Below are 16635 nucleotides of genomic sequence, written 5' to 3'. Positions count from 1 at the left end.
GGAGTCTTGAAATCACATTTTGATTTATATTGGCTCAGATCCAGACAGCTTCTGAAATTAAAGGCAGGCAGTTCGACTTGCGCAAGGGAGAGCCCCCTAATTTCTGCCTACCACTTTGTGCCACATACTTAAAATGTTTGAGGAAGGGTTTCCCAACCCTTAGAACAGAAATGGGCAGCTTATGGCCCACCAGGTGTTTTGTTCTACAAACTAAATTATAAAGCTGACAAAGGTGAAACACATGGGCCAAAACAACCTTCTCCTTCCTGGTGCCTACCAGATGTTTTAGACTTCAGTTCCAATGAGGTTGGGGGAAGGCTGGGCTACAGGAATGGAAAACATTCTAGGATGCAAGGCTAAAACCAATGCACATATGGACCTCCACTCATGCAACAGGAGTTTCCTTTCCCCTCCCTCAACCTGCAGTCCCCTACACCCCTCTCGAACTTGCGCTAGGAGGTTTCCCAAGCCTCTGGAGCAGATTTTGTGGACATGCAGGGAACTCCATGGGAGAGGAGAAATTCAGTTCACTAGCGTGATCCATTCTGTTGGCGGAAGGACACTACTGGATGCAGTCCAATGTTTTAGCATTACGCCCATCACAGTAAATACAGAATGGTATTTGCGCTTATAGACAATACCTGCACATTTCGTTCTGGTGATAAGTGGAGGGCCTGGCTGACCAGTGCCACCTTCTCCAGGTCTGGTTAGAAGAACACGAATCTCATACTCGGTGTCTGGGTCCAAATGCCATAGCTTGTAGGTTGGGGCATTCACAGCATGGGTTTCTGTCCAGGTCCCAGTTGTCATATGGTATTCCACTTCTTTCAAGATAATAGGTCCATCCCCAATAATGGAATTAGCATTCAGCTGAATCAGCAAGTACGTTGGTCCAACTCCAAGCAGCTGCGGGGGTGCTATTGGTCGAGGTGGTTCTGTAAGACAAAATATAAAAGAGCGATATCAGAAAAATAATAAACTATGAATATAGCTATGGAACAGGATTCTTAAAAGATTATATTATAGCAACTAAGGAAGTACATGGATATCTAAATACACAGCCAACAAGAGATATCACCCAATAATAAAATAAAAGGTGACTAAATGTATTTTAATACTGCTGCAAAATTGAATTTACCACCAGGGAACTGAAAGAGGGGTTAAAATATAACAATGGAGTTTCTGCCTCCAAGTACCATTGCCTAGGAATGATTTATTTTAGAAAGCAATTAAAGCATACTTTCCTGAATAAAATGAATCCACTAATAAACACAGGGGCTTCATTTTCATTCCAGATGGTTCATATTTTGGCTAATTCGTTTCAGTTAATTAGGCAACAATGCTAAATTCAAGGCACATGGGGGTTTCACAATCAGCAGTAATGCAACGTAGCAACTCCAAAAGCTGGATAGGAGACTAGAAAAAATGTCTACCCTAAAAGATCTATTAACATTTTCTGCATGTCTTCCATCTCTTGGGGGAAAAAACCCATGAAATGTTAGGTAGCTGCTTCCTTCTGTGTCTAATATATGAAAAACAAGAGCATCCAAGAATCTCCTGTGCAATTCAGCCATTTTGTCAGTCCAAAATCAGATACTGTCACTTTTCTGTAGATTAGAATTTATCGAAGGACCTACATCACAGCTCCTTGGCCACAGCTTGCACAGTGTGCATTCTTTTTCAGCTAATAGCAATTATAAGTAAACCTTTTGTTTCTAGACAGACACCTATTTTGTGCTTAAAAACTTATCTCCAGGATCCAAGGTCTTATCAATGACTGGCTTCCATTGCCATATTGTTGGAGAGGACTCTATTTGCTCACCAGTGGAACAGAACTTTTCAAATCTCTCTCACTCTCTCTCTCTCTCTCTCTCTCTCTCACACACACACACACACACACACACACACACACACAGAGAGAGAGAGAGAGAGAGAGAGAGAGATGTTGGTTTAAGCTCAAGCACAAAGCCAGGAAATTGGAAGCTAAGGTTGATGCATTAACTGATGTGCACCATGGTCAGTGATGACATTGTGCAATGTCACAAATGGTGCTTGCTTACAACGTGCAAACATGACTAGAACAATGTGGGGCATCTTTGATGGTCCCAGGCACTCCATCCTCCCTATCTGGACTTGGCTCTGAAAGACCAAGGAAAAGTGTGGGTATACGGAGGGTAAGTTGTAAGCAAGCACAGCATTTGAGAAAAACAAACATGATATGCCAAGCTGCAGCTACGAGTAAAAAGTACAAACGTGTCAATTTTCAGAACTTTTTAACTTGATATATAGCAATTTTATCAGATAACTGAAATTTTTAGAACTGTAGACCTCATCTGGTATGATATGGATGACAAGTTTCACATTATTATCTAAAGAGTTGTCATTTATAGAATTAGTAGAAAATTAAGGCTTAAAATGGCGGAATCTATAGTGGACTCAATTTAACTAATGCAGCACTCCTGTGCCCCTTTAAAAATACTCTCTCTTATACACACAATTATGCAATTCTGCCTGTCTTCTGAAGAAAAGAAAATTGTGCCATGCCATAACTTTATGCAAAGGAATACCTTGAACAATAAGTACAGATTTCTTATTTGATTATAATAACAAGAAAATACGCAGCAGTGTGTGATGTATCAAGTGAATGTCTAAGTTTGGCCTTCATAAGCAAGGCCTGTTCAGCAAAGGTCCGACACAAACTTAGTCACTCCCTCCTTAATGTTTCTTGTTCAGAAACATTAATAAATAAATAAATAAATAAATAAATTTTATTTACACAATGTACGCTGCTCTGAGATCCCAGTGATATGGGGCGGGATACAAATTTTTAATAAATTAATAATAAATAAATAGTCAGAGCTGCAAGGAGGGGAACGCATATTAGCCCTAAAAAGCCTTAATAGCATTTTGCCATTTCAGACTGGAGAGGGTGGTGCTGCAAATATTTTATCCCCAAAATGGGCACAATTCAAGACTTAAATAAAAGAAACACACAAACAGAGAGAGAGAGAGAGATGAAATGAGTCGGCAGTGTTATCAGTTGAATTTTCTGTAAAATGTTAGTGAAGAAAGGACAGCAATTTCAGACTAAATGGCTAGTGCAGATGCAACCCATCTCCTTTTCATTGACTCGTTGAGGGGGAAATATATGTATTTGTGATATAAGTAACCTGTAGCATAGGGGTCCCCAACACAGTGCTCACTGATGCCATGCCGCCTGTGGGCATCTCCAATGGTACCCACGAAGGGCTCCCCAATGTGGCATCTACAGGCACCCACAAATCTTTAAAAAATATTTTTCCTGGTCTGTTAAATTATACATACATGGATTTGTATATATCCATAGCAATGAATACATATGAAATGCATACAATTTTCTAGCAATTATACATAGGCTTCAACAAAATAATAATAATAATAATAATAATAATAATAATAATAATAATAATAGGCACAAAACAAACATCTTTGTTGAATAAGACACCCCCTAAAGTCCATAGATGTGACAGGTAGATGCCTAAGCATTGAGGAGATATTTTGTTGTGATGCCCACAGCAGTTTCTCAAATCTCCAAATCTGCCCAAGATCCTAAAACAATTGGGGACCCCTGCCTTAGGGTGTAAGACCCTAAGTTAAAAAAAGTCTGTTTCATAGGTTTCCCCCTACACACACACATGAAAACACAATTTAAAACTAATTTGGACCTCCAAATGAATCCACAACTCAATGATGAAGCTAGTATGAATGACGACAGTTCCTGTGAAGTGAACATGTTAAATGTCAGACTTAAGAAGTCTAAGCTCAAACGTCAAGAACAAACACAACACTGCACAGCATACAATTCCACTAGCACTGTTCTCTAACATGGGATTCTGTTTTGAAATAAAGTTAAAAGTACAGGCAAAACCTGTCCTGACCAAATAGGTGCCTGCTGAGTTATTTTTTGATAGGGAGGCTCACTGGTGTTTTCTTTTTCTTTTTCAGTGACACATAATTATTGATACCTACTGTCATCTGTCCTCAAATATTTGAGTCAGTTCTTAGAACAGTTTTGCTATGTTTAGAAATATATACTTTGATAAATAACAGTGTGATTATTGTGGATAAAGCTATGTATTCATAAGGCTAATATATCACTGCATATTACATTTTTCTTAGGTTGTAGGCAAAGCATATTCTTATATTTGCATATACATTTTATTTTCAGTCTCTTGAAGACTAGGATGCATTTATGAAGTCTCTTCATGTTTCAATAAATTATGCATGAATTTTAATCAGTTATTAAGTGAACCAGTAATTGTTCTCAGAATTATTAATATTCTTCCTAACACAATACTCTATCAGAGCCAGAGGTGTGGCGTAACCAAGGTTCCCAAAAGTACACTAAATGGCAACTGAAGCATGCAGTCCCAATATACCTGATAAACTTTTTTGATGTTACCTAATTAACTTTCCTATTAATGTTTCTCATTCCTTATTCTATATCCAGAGTTATCAAATATTCCCATTATAATTTTAAAATTGCTGAGTTTACTTTTATATAGCAAGTAACCTGAAACTTTTTGCATCTTTAAGCAGAAGTTAATGGGCAAAGTTTGAGGCTGTTATACGTTGCTTTTCTATGACACTATTTTCACATGGATATACCGTTAAAAGAACAACCCTCAATGGTAGCCTCTAGCAGCTATAAAGAGATGGAAGAGCCTTGTCAGCTTGCTATCTCATTCATAAAGCCCGTGAGTGACATTAACAAGCTTGCATTAACTTGAAATTTCAGAAATTGAATTAGATTTTATCAGATATTGTAGAACAGGAAATAAAGGGGGATGTGAATATATCACAAAGCCACTCCTCAAGAAAATAACTTCCTTTTGTTTGGTGCCTATAGGCTGTATGGTCACAAACCACTGTACGTGCTTGGAGAAATACTGAATGAAGTAAATACTTCATTTGCAGATAGCATAGCAACAATGTGACTTGTGGTACCTTAAAGACAGTTTGGAATGGGATGGCCACATACCCAGAAAGCAAGTTAAGAGTTCACAGGCTTATAAAAGAGAACAAGGACCCAACTCTTCTTCCATGTCACACTTTCTAGGGAGCTCATTCATATTAGAAATAGCTGAGCTGCAGCAGTGGGCTCTGGATTGTGGAGCCCTATTCATTCGGTCACACTAATAAATTGTGTATGTGTTTAAAACAGTCAGACACACTAATTAAGGCATTGAAAGAGAACTGACAAAATCAGAGGGCTCTGTAGGATGCCACAGCTGTTGTACTATTTTAAGGGAGGTGGGTTGAACTAAACTTTCTCTAACCAAACACTTTCTTGGTAGATCACATTGTTTATGATCTATAGTCTAGGTCTATACCCAGGTGAAGCCTGGTTAATGAACAGCCAATCTGTTGAACAATATGGATTTTCCCCCTCAGTTCCCCCCCCCCTTTAGGGAGCTGAACTGGGTAATCCAGTTCACAAATCACTCCAAAAATTAAATCCCCAGATTAGCACACCGCTTGAAATGAGAACGGAAAGAGTGCGGGCTGAAAATCAGGTCTTCTCTAGTCTTAATGACAAGCAAATATTTCTCTTTCTCTTTTTAGCATTATAAGGCTAGTTAATCTTCTTCACTGGGTTTGCAGCAATTTCGTCAGGAAACCATTAAGACTATGTGACTGTTTCCATTTCTATTATGACTGGTTTTATGGGATCTCAGCCTCATGTATGCCTACGCGAAGGTGAACACTACCAAGCATGTGGAACAATTTTCAGCAGGCTGGTATCATTGTCTGACAGCTGAATCATGAAAACAGGCTTGTATTGTGTGCGTGGAAGCTTAGTCTCCTCTTCATGGCTACACTAGAGGAAGAGACAAGACCTGGGTTTACTGTAGCTCATTCCAAACGAAAATAAGCCATGTTTTATCATGATGTCCAAATCAGCTCTATTTTTCAAAAACTCATTAAATATTGGTATTTACGAGTAATCTTTAACTTTTGGGAGGAAAGTAGGAAATATCAGAGGAGACTTTGATCAATGACTGAATTGTTTCGCAACTTCTATGCTTTATCAGTAAATATTCGCATCTGCCAGAACAGTTGGGGGGGGGGGGAATCTATAATTACAGAATATTTGACTGCTTTAAAAAAAAATTGAATGGTACTTATGATTTTTATATTAAAGGTATTTGAGGAACGCACAATTGTTATGAAAGATACCATACTCCACATATAGATATTGCATGCAAGCCCATTGAATTAGTTCATCTTTGTACAAAGCAGAGTTCTTTGAGATTCTTTTCAATATTACTGCAGTTTAATAAGAGATTCTCAGTAATTTTTTTTAATTGTTTTCTCTCTTTTGGCTAAAGCCTTCTCTCTACCCCTAGGCATATCCCAGTTACCCCCTCCTATAAAATTGTAATGCACAAGATATTGTATTTAGAGGCTTACCCTATGAAGCTCAAGTTAAACTAGGGAGGCATTCTTATTATTCTCAATATTCAGAATGATGGCCAACTTTTCAAGTAGTTGTGGATTATTTATAAATAATGTGATATATCAGGTTCTGTGGATCTAATTTACATTTACTGTATATCGTGATGGCTATGCTCTCATTATGTGTGAGGGTTTTTGAAAAGCCTGACAACCCGAAGATTAGCCCCATGGTTTACAAAGAGCTTCAATTATACAATTATTGAGGGTTCCCCTCCTTCTTGCTTCTGAGTGGATAAGGTAAGCACCTCTTTACATCAACGTGTGATGCCATCATGCCTATCAAATAATTTCCAGCCAGTTTATAATATTCCATTCTTGGGCAAAGGGTTGGAGTGGATGGTTGGATATCAGCTCTAGACATTCCTGGATGAGACAGATTATCTATACCCATTTCAATCTAGCTTCAGGTCTGGTTATGGGACAGACACTGCTTTGGTTGCTTTGGTGAATGAACTATGTCAGGAACTGGACAGGGGGAGTGTGTCCCTATTGGTTCTGCTGGACCTTTCAGTGGCTTTCAATACCATTGACTGTGGTATCCTGCTGGATTGCCTGCCTGGGTTGTAAATTGGGACACTCTGTTTTACAGTGGTTCCGGTCCATCTTGGGGGGACAATTTCAAAATGTGATGCTGGGTGATTCCTGTTCAATGCCAACACCATTGCATTGTCACAGCAACCTTCCCCAACCTGGTGCCCTCCAGAAACTTTAGATTACAACTCTCAGCATTTCTAACCACTGGCCATGCTGGCTGGGGCTGCTTGGAGTTGATCCAAAACATCCGAGGGGGACCAGGATGGGGAGAGGTCATATTGTCCCCTATGCTATTTAACACACATTAAACTGCTGGGAGAGGTCATCCAGAGATTTGGGGTTCACTGCTATGTTGACATTCAAATTATTTCCCCCCACCACCTTAATCCAAGGAAACTGTTTTAATTAATGCATTTTTATTTTGTTATATTTAATCCGTATTTGATTATTATCAATTGCCTTGGGCACTTTTTTCATGGAAAGGTAGGATATAAAATAAACAAACAAATACACCATTTGCTCACTCTGGAGGGTTCAGAAATACAAAGACATGCCTGTAAAATTCAAGTAAGATTCCAAAAATACCTGTTCTACTACCTTCTTAATCTAGGATAATAAATCCTAGCAACACTAATGAATTGCAATTGTTAAGATTACTTTTTGTTTACAAATTAAGGCTAATATTTTGCTCCATTGTCAGCCTTTGTTTTCACAGTCAGCATAAATAGATTTCCCAGTAGTAAGTATTCTAACTCTTGAGGTTCTCATAATTCATTTGAGTTGAATTATTAATGTGCTTTTCAGAGAAATATAAAAGGGACACACAACTAACATAATTTGATCTGTTCTTTGAATCCGGTGATATAACTAATAAATTATATATAAATATTGATGTATCAAAACATAATATATAGTTCTTATATAGGACACATTTTGCTTCACTTCAGGACGTGGGAAATAGAAGCTGTATTCAAATCATTAACATTATATGGGCTTGTATACAATTTCAAGGCCAGCCAAATTAACCAGGGATAAGGAACTTACTATGAGGTTGTACTCTACCACCACCAGCACTTTTAGCTATGGTTCAACATTGGGTCTGCACCAGTGTTAATCCTAACCTAACCTGTGTATGCTCTGAATCTAGCACTTGAATCCAGAAGTAAATTGAATAGGTTGCTGCCAATCTCTTAACGTGTTCTTGGTTTGGCACTGGTTCTATAAATACTGTCCAACTGCAGTTGAACACAGAAATGTAGGAGGAGCATCAAGGAGCTCATAAATGCACTATTTTATAAGAAACACCAGAAAAGCCATGATTAGTCATTGCCTGTGAATTATAAAACAACAAAATATTTCAAACTGTTTGAGAAGGACTTAGGTGAACTATTCTACGTAAGTTTTGTGCCATCTCTTTAAAATTTATTTTCAAACAATACAGAATCCAAGATGATTAAAGGCCACGGATACATGGCAAATCACCTTATTTCAAACCAAATGATTTTTTTTTTAATTATGATAGTGCAAAACTATTCCAGCCACATTTTACATAGCATCCAATTATCCATTTCATTTTCATTTACACCTCATGGGCAAGATCATTTATCATGTTCATGGTAATGACCAGAAGGCACGCAGAGAGCGATTTCTAGAGGTAACAAATTACCTACCATATTAGCATAAGCTTACAAGATCCCATCAACAAGTACTATGCATAAATATGAGGTAATTACATTTGCAATGAGCAGGAATGTTTGATATGCTACCTTCTTCATTAGTAGCTGCCAAAAATACTTGGGCTCCTAATTGAACATCCTGGTTTCCTTGCTTAAGGACAGTAATTTAGATCCTCAGAACAAATCAAGGATCATTGTGATGCTAGAGAACCAGCAGGTAGTCACTGCAGCAGCTCAGGATCTGAAAATGAATCTTTCATCATCAAGTATTATTGCATCTTGCCACCGAGTCATCCATCATGTTGCTGAGACAGCTTGGAATGATAGTGCGGGACCCTCACATTACTGCTCCTTGAACTCTGTCTCATCCATCTTTTGCATCATGCCTGATTTGCAGCAAAGTATCATCTCCTCGCTGCAAAACCAAGTGTGAACCCCATAATGCCTCTAACCTAGAGTGCCACTCTAATAGTAATTGATTTCTTTTTATTGCCATGCTCAGAACTTGGAAAGCCTATCTATGGCGAATGAGGAAGAGAGATGATCCAAAATATCATTGCTACACAGAATTCAGATTTTGCTGTAGGAAAAAAGTAACTTTTCCTCTTCGTTGCACCTTATATGTTATGGGTGTATATTTTACATTGATGCACACATATCCACCCACATCTAAAATTGCAAACATACCGTGCACACAGACCATCGTATTATTTAAAGGAAATAATTTTAGGTACAATGCACAGTATCCAACACTTCAGACTGTTCAAGATGTTGGTAATTCAATCAGACACCATTAGATGCTTTAATGTATATATTCAATGTGTACGAACCTTGACACTGAAAAGGGGAAAATATTATTAACCCTTGATTTATCATTCAAACAATGTTTCAAAATCTCAGTAGACCAAAAACCACCCAAGATTAAGTAGAGTAATTCAGCTTCATCTGAATGCTGTTATAAAAGTTTCATAAATCAAAATGATCAAAATGCCCCCAGTGGCAGGTTGGGATTCTGTTTCCAATTCAAATTCTTTTTAATATATGATTCTACTGACATCTTGCATTTTCTACCATCTAGGTTGAATTCCAAATGGCTTCCCTTTTCATCATTACCATACATCGGCCAACCAATCCAGTCATCAAATCAGTTCTTAACAATCCAGCATGACACTACAGAGATGTCAAACCTAATAGATTTTTCTTTTGTGCCCGTCAGTGAATGGCAGCTAAGAATCATTTGAATAAATGTTGTGGAAGCCTCTTTTCTGTATCGACTAGAATAGAATACTCTTAATTTCTTTTCCACTCAAGCACTTCTTTTTAAACAAACCTGACTATGGAAAAGAGATTGAACAGCCAATTAAAAATGGCAACAAAAACCGAGAACAATAATAATTTAAACAATCCAGGATTTAGTTGTTGTGTTTTACTACACTTATAAACATAGCTTAATTTCTTGTCAAATGTTTCTTGGACAAACTGAGCAAACACATGCAATGCCCCTACAGGAGTAATTGTAAATTCCTAGTTTAACACTTGGATTATGCAAATTGTTTTACAGTGTTACATATAATTTCTTTTAAGATCTAAATGGCAACAAAATAAAGCTATCTAAATAGCTTCACTGGACCAGTTCTAAGATATCTGGCTCCTTTATCATATCAGCTGCACTGGCTGTTAGTTCATTTTCGAGTGCAATTCAAAGTGCTGGTTAAACAAAGCTTGGGACCAGGCTGTTTGAAGGACCATCTCTTCCCAATGACTGTGTGCCATTGCCTTCAGAGCCACAGTTGGTAACAATGTGTGAGAGGGCATTGTGCTGCGATGTATAGGGTCAACCAGGGGTATGTGGACCCAGGGCAGATGTGTTGTTGGGAGCCCTGATGTGCAATGGTGTGCACAGGAGTTGAGGTGGATTTCTTGATTTGTGGAGGCCCAGTGCAAATTGCCCCAGTTGTCACCCCCTCTGCCCAGCTATGAGGGTACCTACTGAGCAAACAATATGTATGTAACTTTTGATTTTATTAGAATTAACTGTTTATTCTTAGGAATACAATAAGAAAGTGAAATAAACATAGCCTGGGAATTTATTTACTTTTAGATTAAAGTCTCTCTGATAACCAAAGCAGCACAAATAGTTGTGTGTGTGTGTGCGTGTGTGTGTTAAGACTGGTTACATAACACCATCTAGATTGTGAGACCGTAAAATTCCATCAATGAGATCTAGGTGTCTGCCAAGACTTGTGTTTCCAAAAGGAGTTCCATACAATAGCTTTGCCCTGGCATAATGCAGTTGGTAGGTTGGTCACCTACATATTAAATTAACAGGAAGGATTTATGCTGCATACAACATGTTACTTTTAGGTGCTTTGTGGTAAAAGCCTGGTCTCAAACATAAAATTACTCCAAGAAAATTGCCAATTCATATGGGGCCATCTTTACCTATAAATGTGTTTCCCATGAAAATATCACCACCACCCTTCAGGACACAACTAATTTATATTTCAAACTGGACTCTGCAGTGACATATAGACAAACAGTATTTACGGCATCATGTCCTTGAGGACGAAAGAAGTCTGCATGTTATTTAAAAGAATCTCTCAGTTGTGTGTGGGGAGACATCAAAGCCCAAGCTCTGACTCTCTAGGAAGAATTGGAATGTGGGCCAGACACATGATGTGTCAAAGAGCTCTTGGCTCAACAAGGGTTGCCTTGGTAACAGCACCACTTTAATCAGCCTATCTGCATGCAACGGGGACTATTTCTTTGGGACTGGGTCAGGCAGGATTAGAAGCAGCAGCAGGACAGAGCTGAGCCACTGGGGCAAGTGGAACCATCTGGGAAGCCAGGGGTAGGATGTTCACTGCTACCATCTCCCTCTCCAACATGCTTCCTGTACTACTGCTAGAGCAAGGGTTGCCACTAGTATCGTCAACCCATCATAGAGCAGCCTCTGGCTTACCCCAGAGGGTAAGCCAGGGACTCTGCTTATACAGGGAGGAGCAGCCACTCTTCCCAGGATCAGCCAAGTGGTTTGGGATGACTCATGCTGCACAAAGCCAGGACTTGGACAGCACCAGGGGTGGCTGCTCATTCTAGTGCTAGCCAAGTCCTTTCTCTGTACTGAGAGTGGCAGGGGACTCTATGCCTCTCCCAGTACAGAGAAAGACAAAATGTATGTGAAGGCAATTGGTGGCTGTGGGCACACCTTCTGCTGTTGGTGGGTTTGACCATGCCCATTGACATCATCTGGGCATGGGCTTGATGGAGAGCAGCTCAGCCCCCAACTGAAAAACAATTCTGGGGCCCTGCCTTAAAGTCAGTAATTAACATTTAAAATAAATAATCACAATTTGCATTGGCAGACTGACCTTCTGTATTCACACAATGAGCCCTAAAAGAACATCTTCATCTTGTGAGCCCACCGTCCCAAAACTATTTCTTTTAATTGTCACAAGCTCTATAGTGTTGACAGACTAGAAGCAGCTTCTTGAAAGGTTTGTCATATAGTTACATCTGATCTTCTTATTGGGGTGCTGCTGTTTCTTTCAACTTTCTACTTTAAGAGTCCTTCTGACATCAGCGCTTCCCATATATCCAAGTCGAAGCAGAACTGAGGGAGAAATCGCCAAATATATAGTAATGTCAAAACCGTCAGACTCAAGTCTGACAAACAAACCCTGAAAATAGACTAAGTGGCACTCTAAATGCCGTGTGTCAGGCTCAGAACTCGTCTTATTGACAACAGACCTTTTTAAAAATACGTGTCTTCAGCCAATTCTCTCCCACTTCACCAAAGACAAAGAAATCCAGTTAACGGCAGAAATAGGCCTCACAGACTAATCAGGTCTTCAACTTCTCAAGATGAGATAGCCTATGTATAAATCATTTCTTTAAAAAATGCCCTGATCTAGCAAAGATTGATTTGTATACACAAGAAAGATTTCGGCACGGGGGATTTTTCTTACCACACACACAGATGTTCTTTGTGGTGGTGTTGGGGATCTCCCACCTTTAGCAGTCCCACTGACTGATTCTCCACTTCTTTTCCAATGACTGCTTCTCCCTCTCTCTGTACCTATCAAACTTCATCTTCTATTATATTAGGAATTAACTCAGTACAGCAACTGCCTTCCGTCCTACCATGAATCATCTACTTGTCAGAAGAAAAGGGAAACAGCAGAGAGCTCCTCTTTTCACAAGTTTCTAGATAAGTGGTCTTCAAGTCTAACAAACTAATCAAAGAAGTCAGTGTTTTCTCTTTTCTGTAACCACATTCCATGATATTGGAATAATCATAATACTCTCTTGCTGCTCAGTCTTTTTGCATGCCTCTCAATTAATTCTTCTTTAAATTTCCATTCTTGTTGTGGCAGCTACTATCCAAATCTCACACTGGATTTTCTATAGAGTGGCAGTATCATTATTCAAGAAAGACACATCAAAAGGTAATCTCCAGCATGAAATTGCTAAGTTAAAACTAATCAAGATGTTTGTTTCTATTAGTTTAGGCCTAAATCAAGATGATGATTTCTTCTCTCACTACAGGTGTTAATTAATGTGTCAAAAATAGGATGGTTGCATTATCACCAGTTACTGCTGTTGTAAATAGTCACTGTGCTGATCTTGCATACATGTACACTTTTCATAGTGTACAACTGTCACCAATTGTACCTCTTGGATTTCACTGTCATTTTGCCATGACTGTTTTAAACCTTTTTCTCATGTGAACCGCATGAAACAGACTATAGTGCATGAAAGATTATGGCATTATCACTATGCTATCTATTAAATCTATTAAACAAGCCTCTTTGCTTGGTTTAACTGCAGTAGATGAACAAATCTACCCCCTCTGAAAATTGTATCATACATGCGCATCCAGATGTTGCTATATAAATAAAAATGTCTGAATAATAAACACATGTTATAATGAATAAAAGTTGGATCTATTAGTAGTTAGTAGGTATAGTCAATCTAAGTGGAACAGTCATTATCACATATTGTTTCTGGTGATCAACAGAGGATGGAGATTGCTATGATAGGTTATCAATCTCCCTAAAATAACCTTCTCTTATTTGGAGCCCTCCAGATGGTTTGTACTACGACTTCCAACATTGATTTATGTTTAAAAAAATGTTTTGCTTCTGCTTTGTTTTTAAGTCCAAAGTGGTTCACAAGGAAAATAATAATAAAATACAATAAAACCAATCGCTATAACCATAGAGTAAATGATCTCATTAAAATAATCACGTGTAGCTAGCAATGCCAATGGTCAGAAAGGCGCCTAGACAAACATGCATGACTTTAAATAGTCAATGAAAACTCTCCACACAAGGAGCCTGCCTGATCTTGATGGGGAGATCATTCCACATGGTGGGCACCACAATGGAGAAGGCAATTCTTTGCACCAAGTGAACATCAGTAGACTGTAGTTCTGTAATCAAGGCCTCCCCATCAGAATATAAAGACTGGGGCAGTCTCTCAGGTAACCTAGTGCTTAGCTGTTTAGGGCCTTATAAATCAGCAGTATCATATTGAACATGGTTTGGTAACTAATTGGCATCTAGTGCATCCTTGACCATTGGCCATGTTGGCTAGGCAGATGGGGAGTTGTAGTCCAAATTATCTTGATAGGAAGTACTGCCCTAAAACATTTGTCTAGCTAATAGTAAGAGACAGAATACTGAACTAGACTGCCCATTGTATTCATGATTGTTTTACTCAGTTTCTAAATGGTTTACTAAAATATTTCAGTGCCTGATAAGGACGAGGATGAGTCAAGAAAAAATAAGTAAAATGTACTGACATTTATTTATTTTCCTTCCCATAAACCTGTTAAATACGAATGATTTAATTCTGAACCTGATATTTTGAATTTAGTAAAATTTTAGTAAAATTTTGTCAGTAAAATTTCCATGCTCTTCCAATACATCCACAACTGGTACAAAAAGTGACTGATTGTCAGAGTTATGTGCCTTTATCTTGTTAAAAAGTATCATGTTACATCATATCTCTAGAATATCGCCAGGCACCAAATAAATCTTATTTATTTATTTATTTATTTATTACATTTTAAATAAATGTAATATTACATCTTACATAAATTGATGGAATATTTAGTAGATTTTTCAGACAAATTAGTTTTCTGTCAATCTACTATTCAGATTTTCTCATGGAGGAATTATAGGGTTGGGTGCTTATTTATACAAATGCCCATGAGTGACTGTTGTGCAATGGAAATCAATTCAAATGAATACTGATTAGGTCGATCTATAGGTTACAAGCACTACATTATTGACATGGAACATCTCTGGCAAACATAATTCAACTATATACACTGGATGGAACCTTCCTTGTGAAATAAGAACAAATGAAATGAATTCCTGAAAGTCTAGTACTGTTTGCAATAAAGAGTTTCATTCAATGCCAAGTTAGCTATGACTAATTAGCCCATTTTTAGCCCAAGTGGGAAGGCATCATAATTTAATGTTGGAGTACCTGCAGTGCATTAGAAGGCCCCAGGTTCAATTCCCAGCATTTCCAGGTTGGACTGGGAAAGAGACCTGCGTCAACCCAGTCAGGATGGACAATATTCAACTGGATATATGTTCTGACTCAATATAAAGCAACTTCCTCTTCCCAGACATTTCTTTGTGAAACTTCTAATTTTCAAGTAATGAAGACTACAGTATATCAATCTCATTCTTTTAACAGTGTAATATATTTTTATTTTAACATTCTACCCTGCTTATTCTCCACCTCCATGGCGGCTTACCAATTCTAACTATTAAATTGGACACTGTAAACATTCATTTTATCTAACCTATACTGGCAATCGAGCATAGCCAGTTTTAATACTTTTTATCAACAGCTGCTGTTATTCATCTCCCATTCACTAATAACCAGTATTGTCAAAGTTTGTCTTCTACAAGCTGAAGATATTCTCATTACTCAAAATGATATGGAAGCAATACTCAAGACGTGACAAAGTAAACTGGGTTTCATCCTATCTTTTTTTTCTTCCTGCGGCTGAGAGAACACATAGATCGATACACTCTTCAGCATGAGAACTCTACACTGAAATTTTCATCCATTCCAAACAGCAACAAAAAGACCTTAAGCCTGCCCTGTCACTTTCGGTTTAGGAAGAAATGCACTAATAAACTCTTACCCCTGGGTCATCTTTGACAATGGGCAATACTATGCCAGCTCTTATTAAAGGCAATTCATATCAGTGGCCCAAAAATTTCCTTTAAAATTACCATCTTTTGTATCCATGTAGCAGGATGTCAGCTTTAAAGTGCCATTGAGATATAAGACCTGTCACTATAGTTAATTTTCAGCACAGTTTTAACACCAGGGTAGCTCATCCCCGAGGGTATGTTTTTGACTAACGAGGTTTATTTGGTGGATATCCAGACAAACAAGAAAACGTTAGTTCCACATATTGCTTTTCAAGTAAGGAACTCGAGGTACTCAAGCCCTCAACTGATACCACTAAGATTTCTGATAGGGAAGCAGAGTAGTTGAACATATAGAACTTGAATGAAAAAGAAGTCATGGTACCTTTGAAAATGTTTGCATTCTTCAACATGAGATATTATTCCACCACCCTGCCCTTAATTTTGATCTAGAACCCAGTGCAGGAATGAACTTTTGCATGGATCATCATGAAAGAACATAATGCCAGACTGAGAATCAAGAATCCATCTCTTAACAATCCAGGAAAATACCTCTTACCTCGAACAATAAGTTGAGCAAAGTTGGAGACTCCAGATCCTCTCTCAGACTGAGTAACACACCGATATAAATCCTGATCTGTTTTTGTTACTTCCTGAAGCTTAAAGGTAGCTGCAAATCGTCTGTGATTTATGTTTTTAGTTTGGGCCACTGGAATATCTTCTCCATTCCGTCTCTGGAAACAATA

At 38.2% G+C, this 16635-nt stretch overlaps 1 protein-coding gene across 4 annotated transcripts in view; it reads right to left on the bottom strand.

Moving 5' to 3' along the window:
• The window catches only part of PTPRK (protein tyrosine phosphatase receptor type K), a 389066-nt gene that overhangs the window by 148790 nt on the left and 223641 nt on the right, over nucleotides 1–16635 (bottom strand). For all 4 annotated transcript variants that reach the window (XM_063124699.1, XM_063124696.1, XM_063124697.1 and 1 more), the window contains exons 6-7: nucleotides 16449–16623; nucleotides 642–935 (exon numbers count right to left, since the gene is read on the bottom strand). In XM_063124699.1, coding sequence (XP_062980769.1) covers nucleotides 642–935; nucleotides 16449–16623 — 469 coding nt within the window. The remainder of the gene's footprint in view (nucleotides 1–641; nucleotides 936–16448; nucleotides 16624–16635) is intronic.

This window comes from Elgaria multicarinata, chromosome 4 (genome assembly GCF_023053635.1).
Source record: "Elgaria multicarinata webbii isolate HBS135686 ecotype San Diego chromosome 4, rElgMul1.1.pri, whole genome shotgun sequence".
Classification (NCBI taxonomy): Eukaryota; Metazoa; Chordata; class Lepidosauria; order Squamata; family Anguidae; genus Elgaria; species Elgaria multicarinata.
This window is presented reverse-complemented; position numbering and strand designations above follow the sequence as displayed.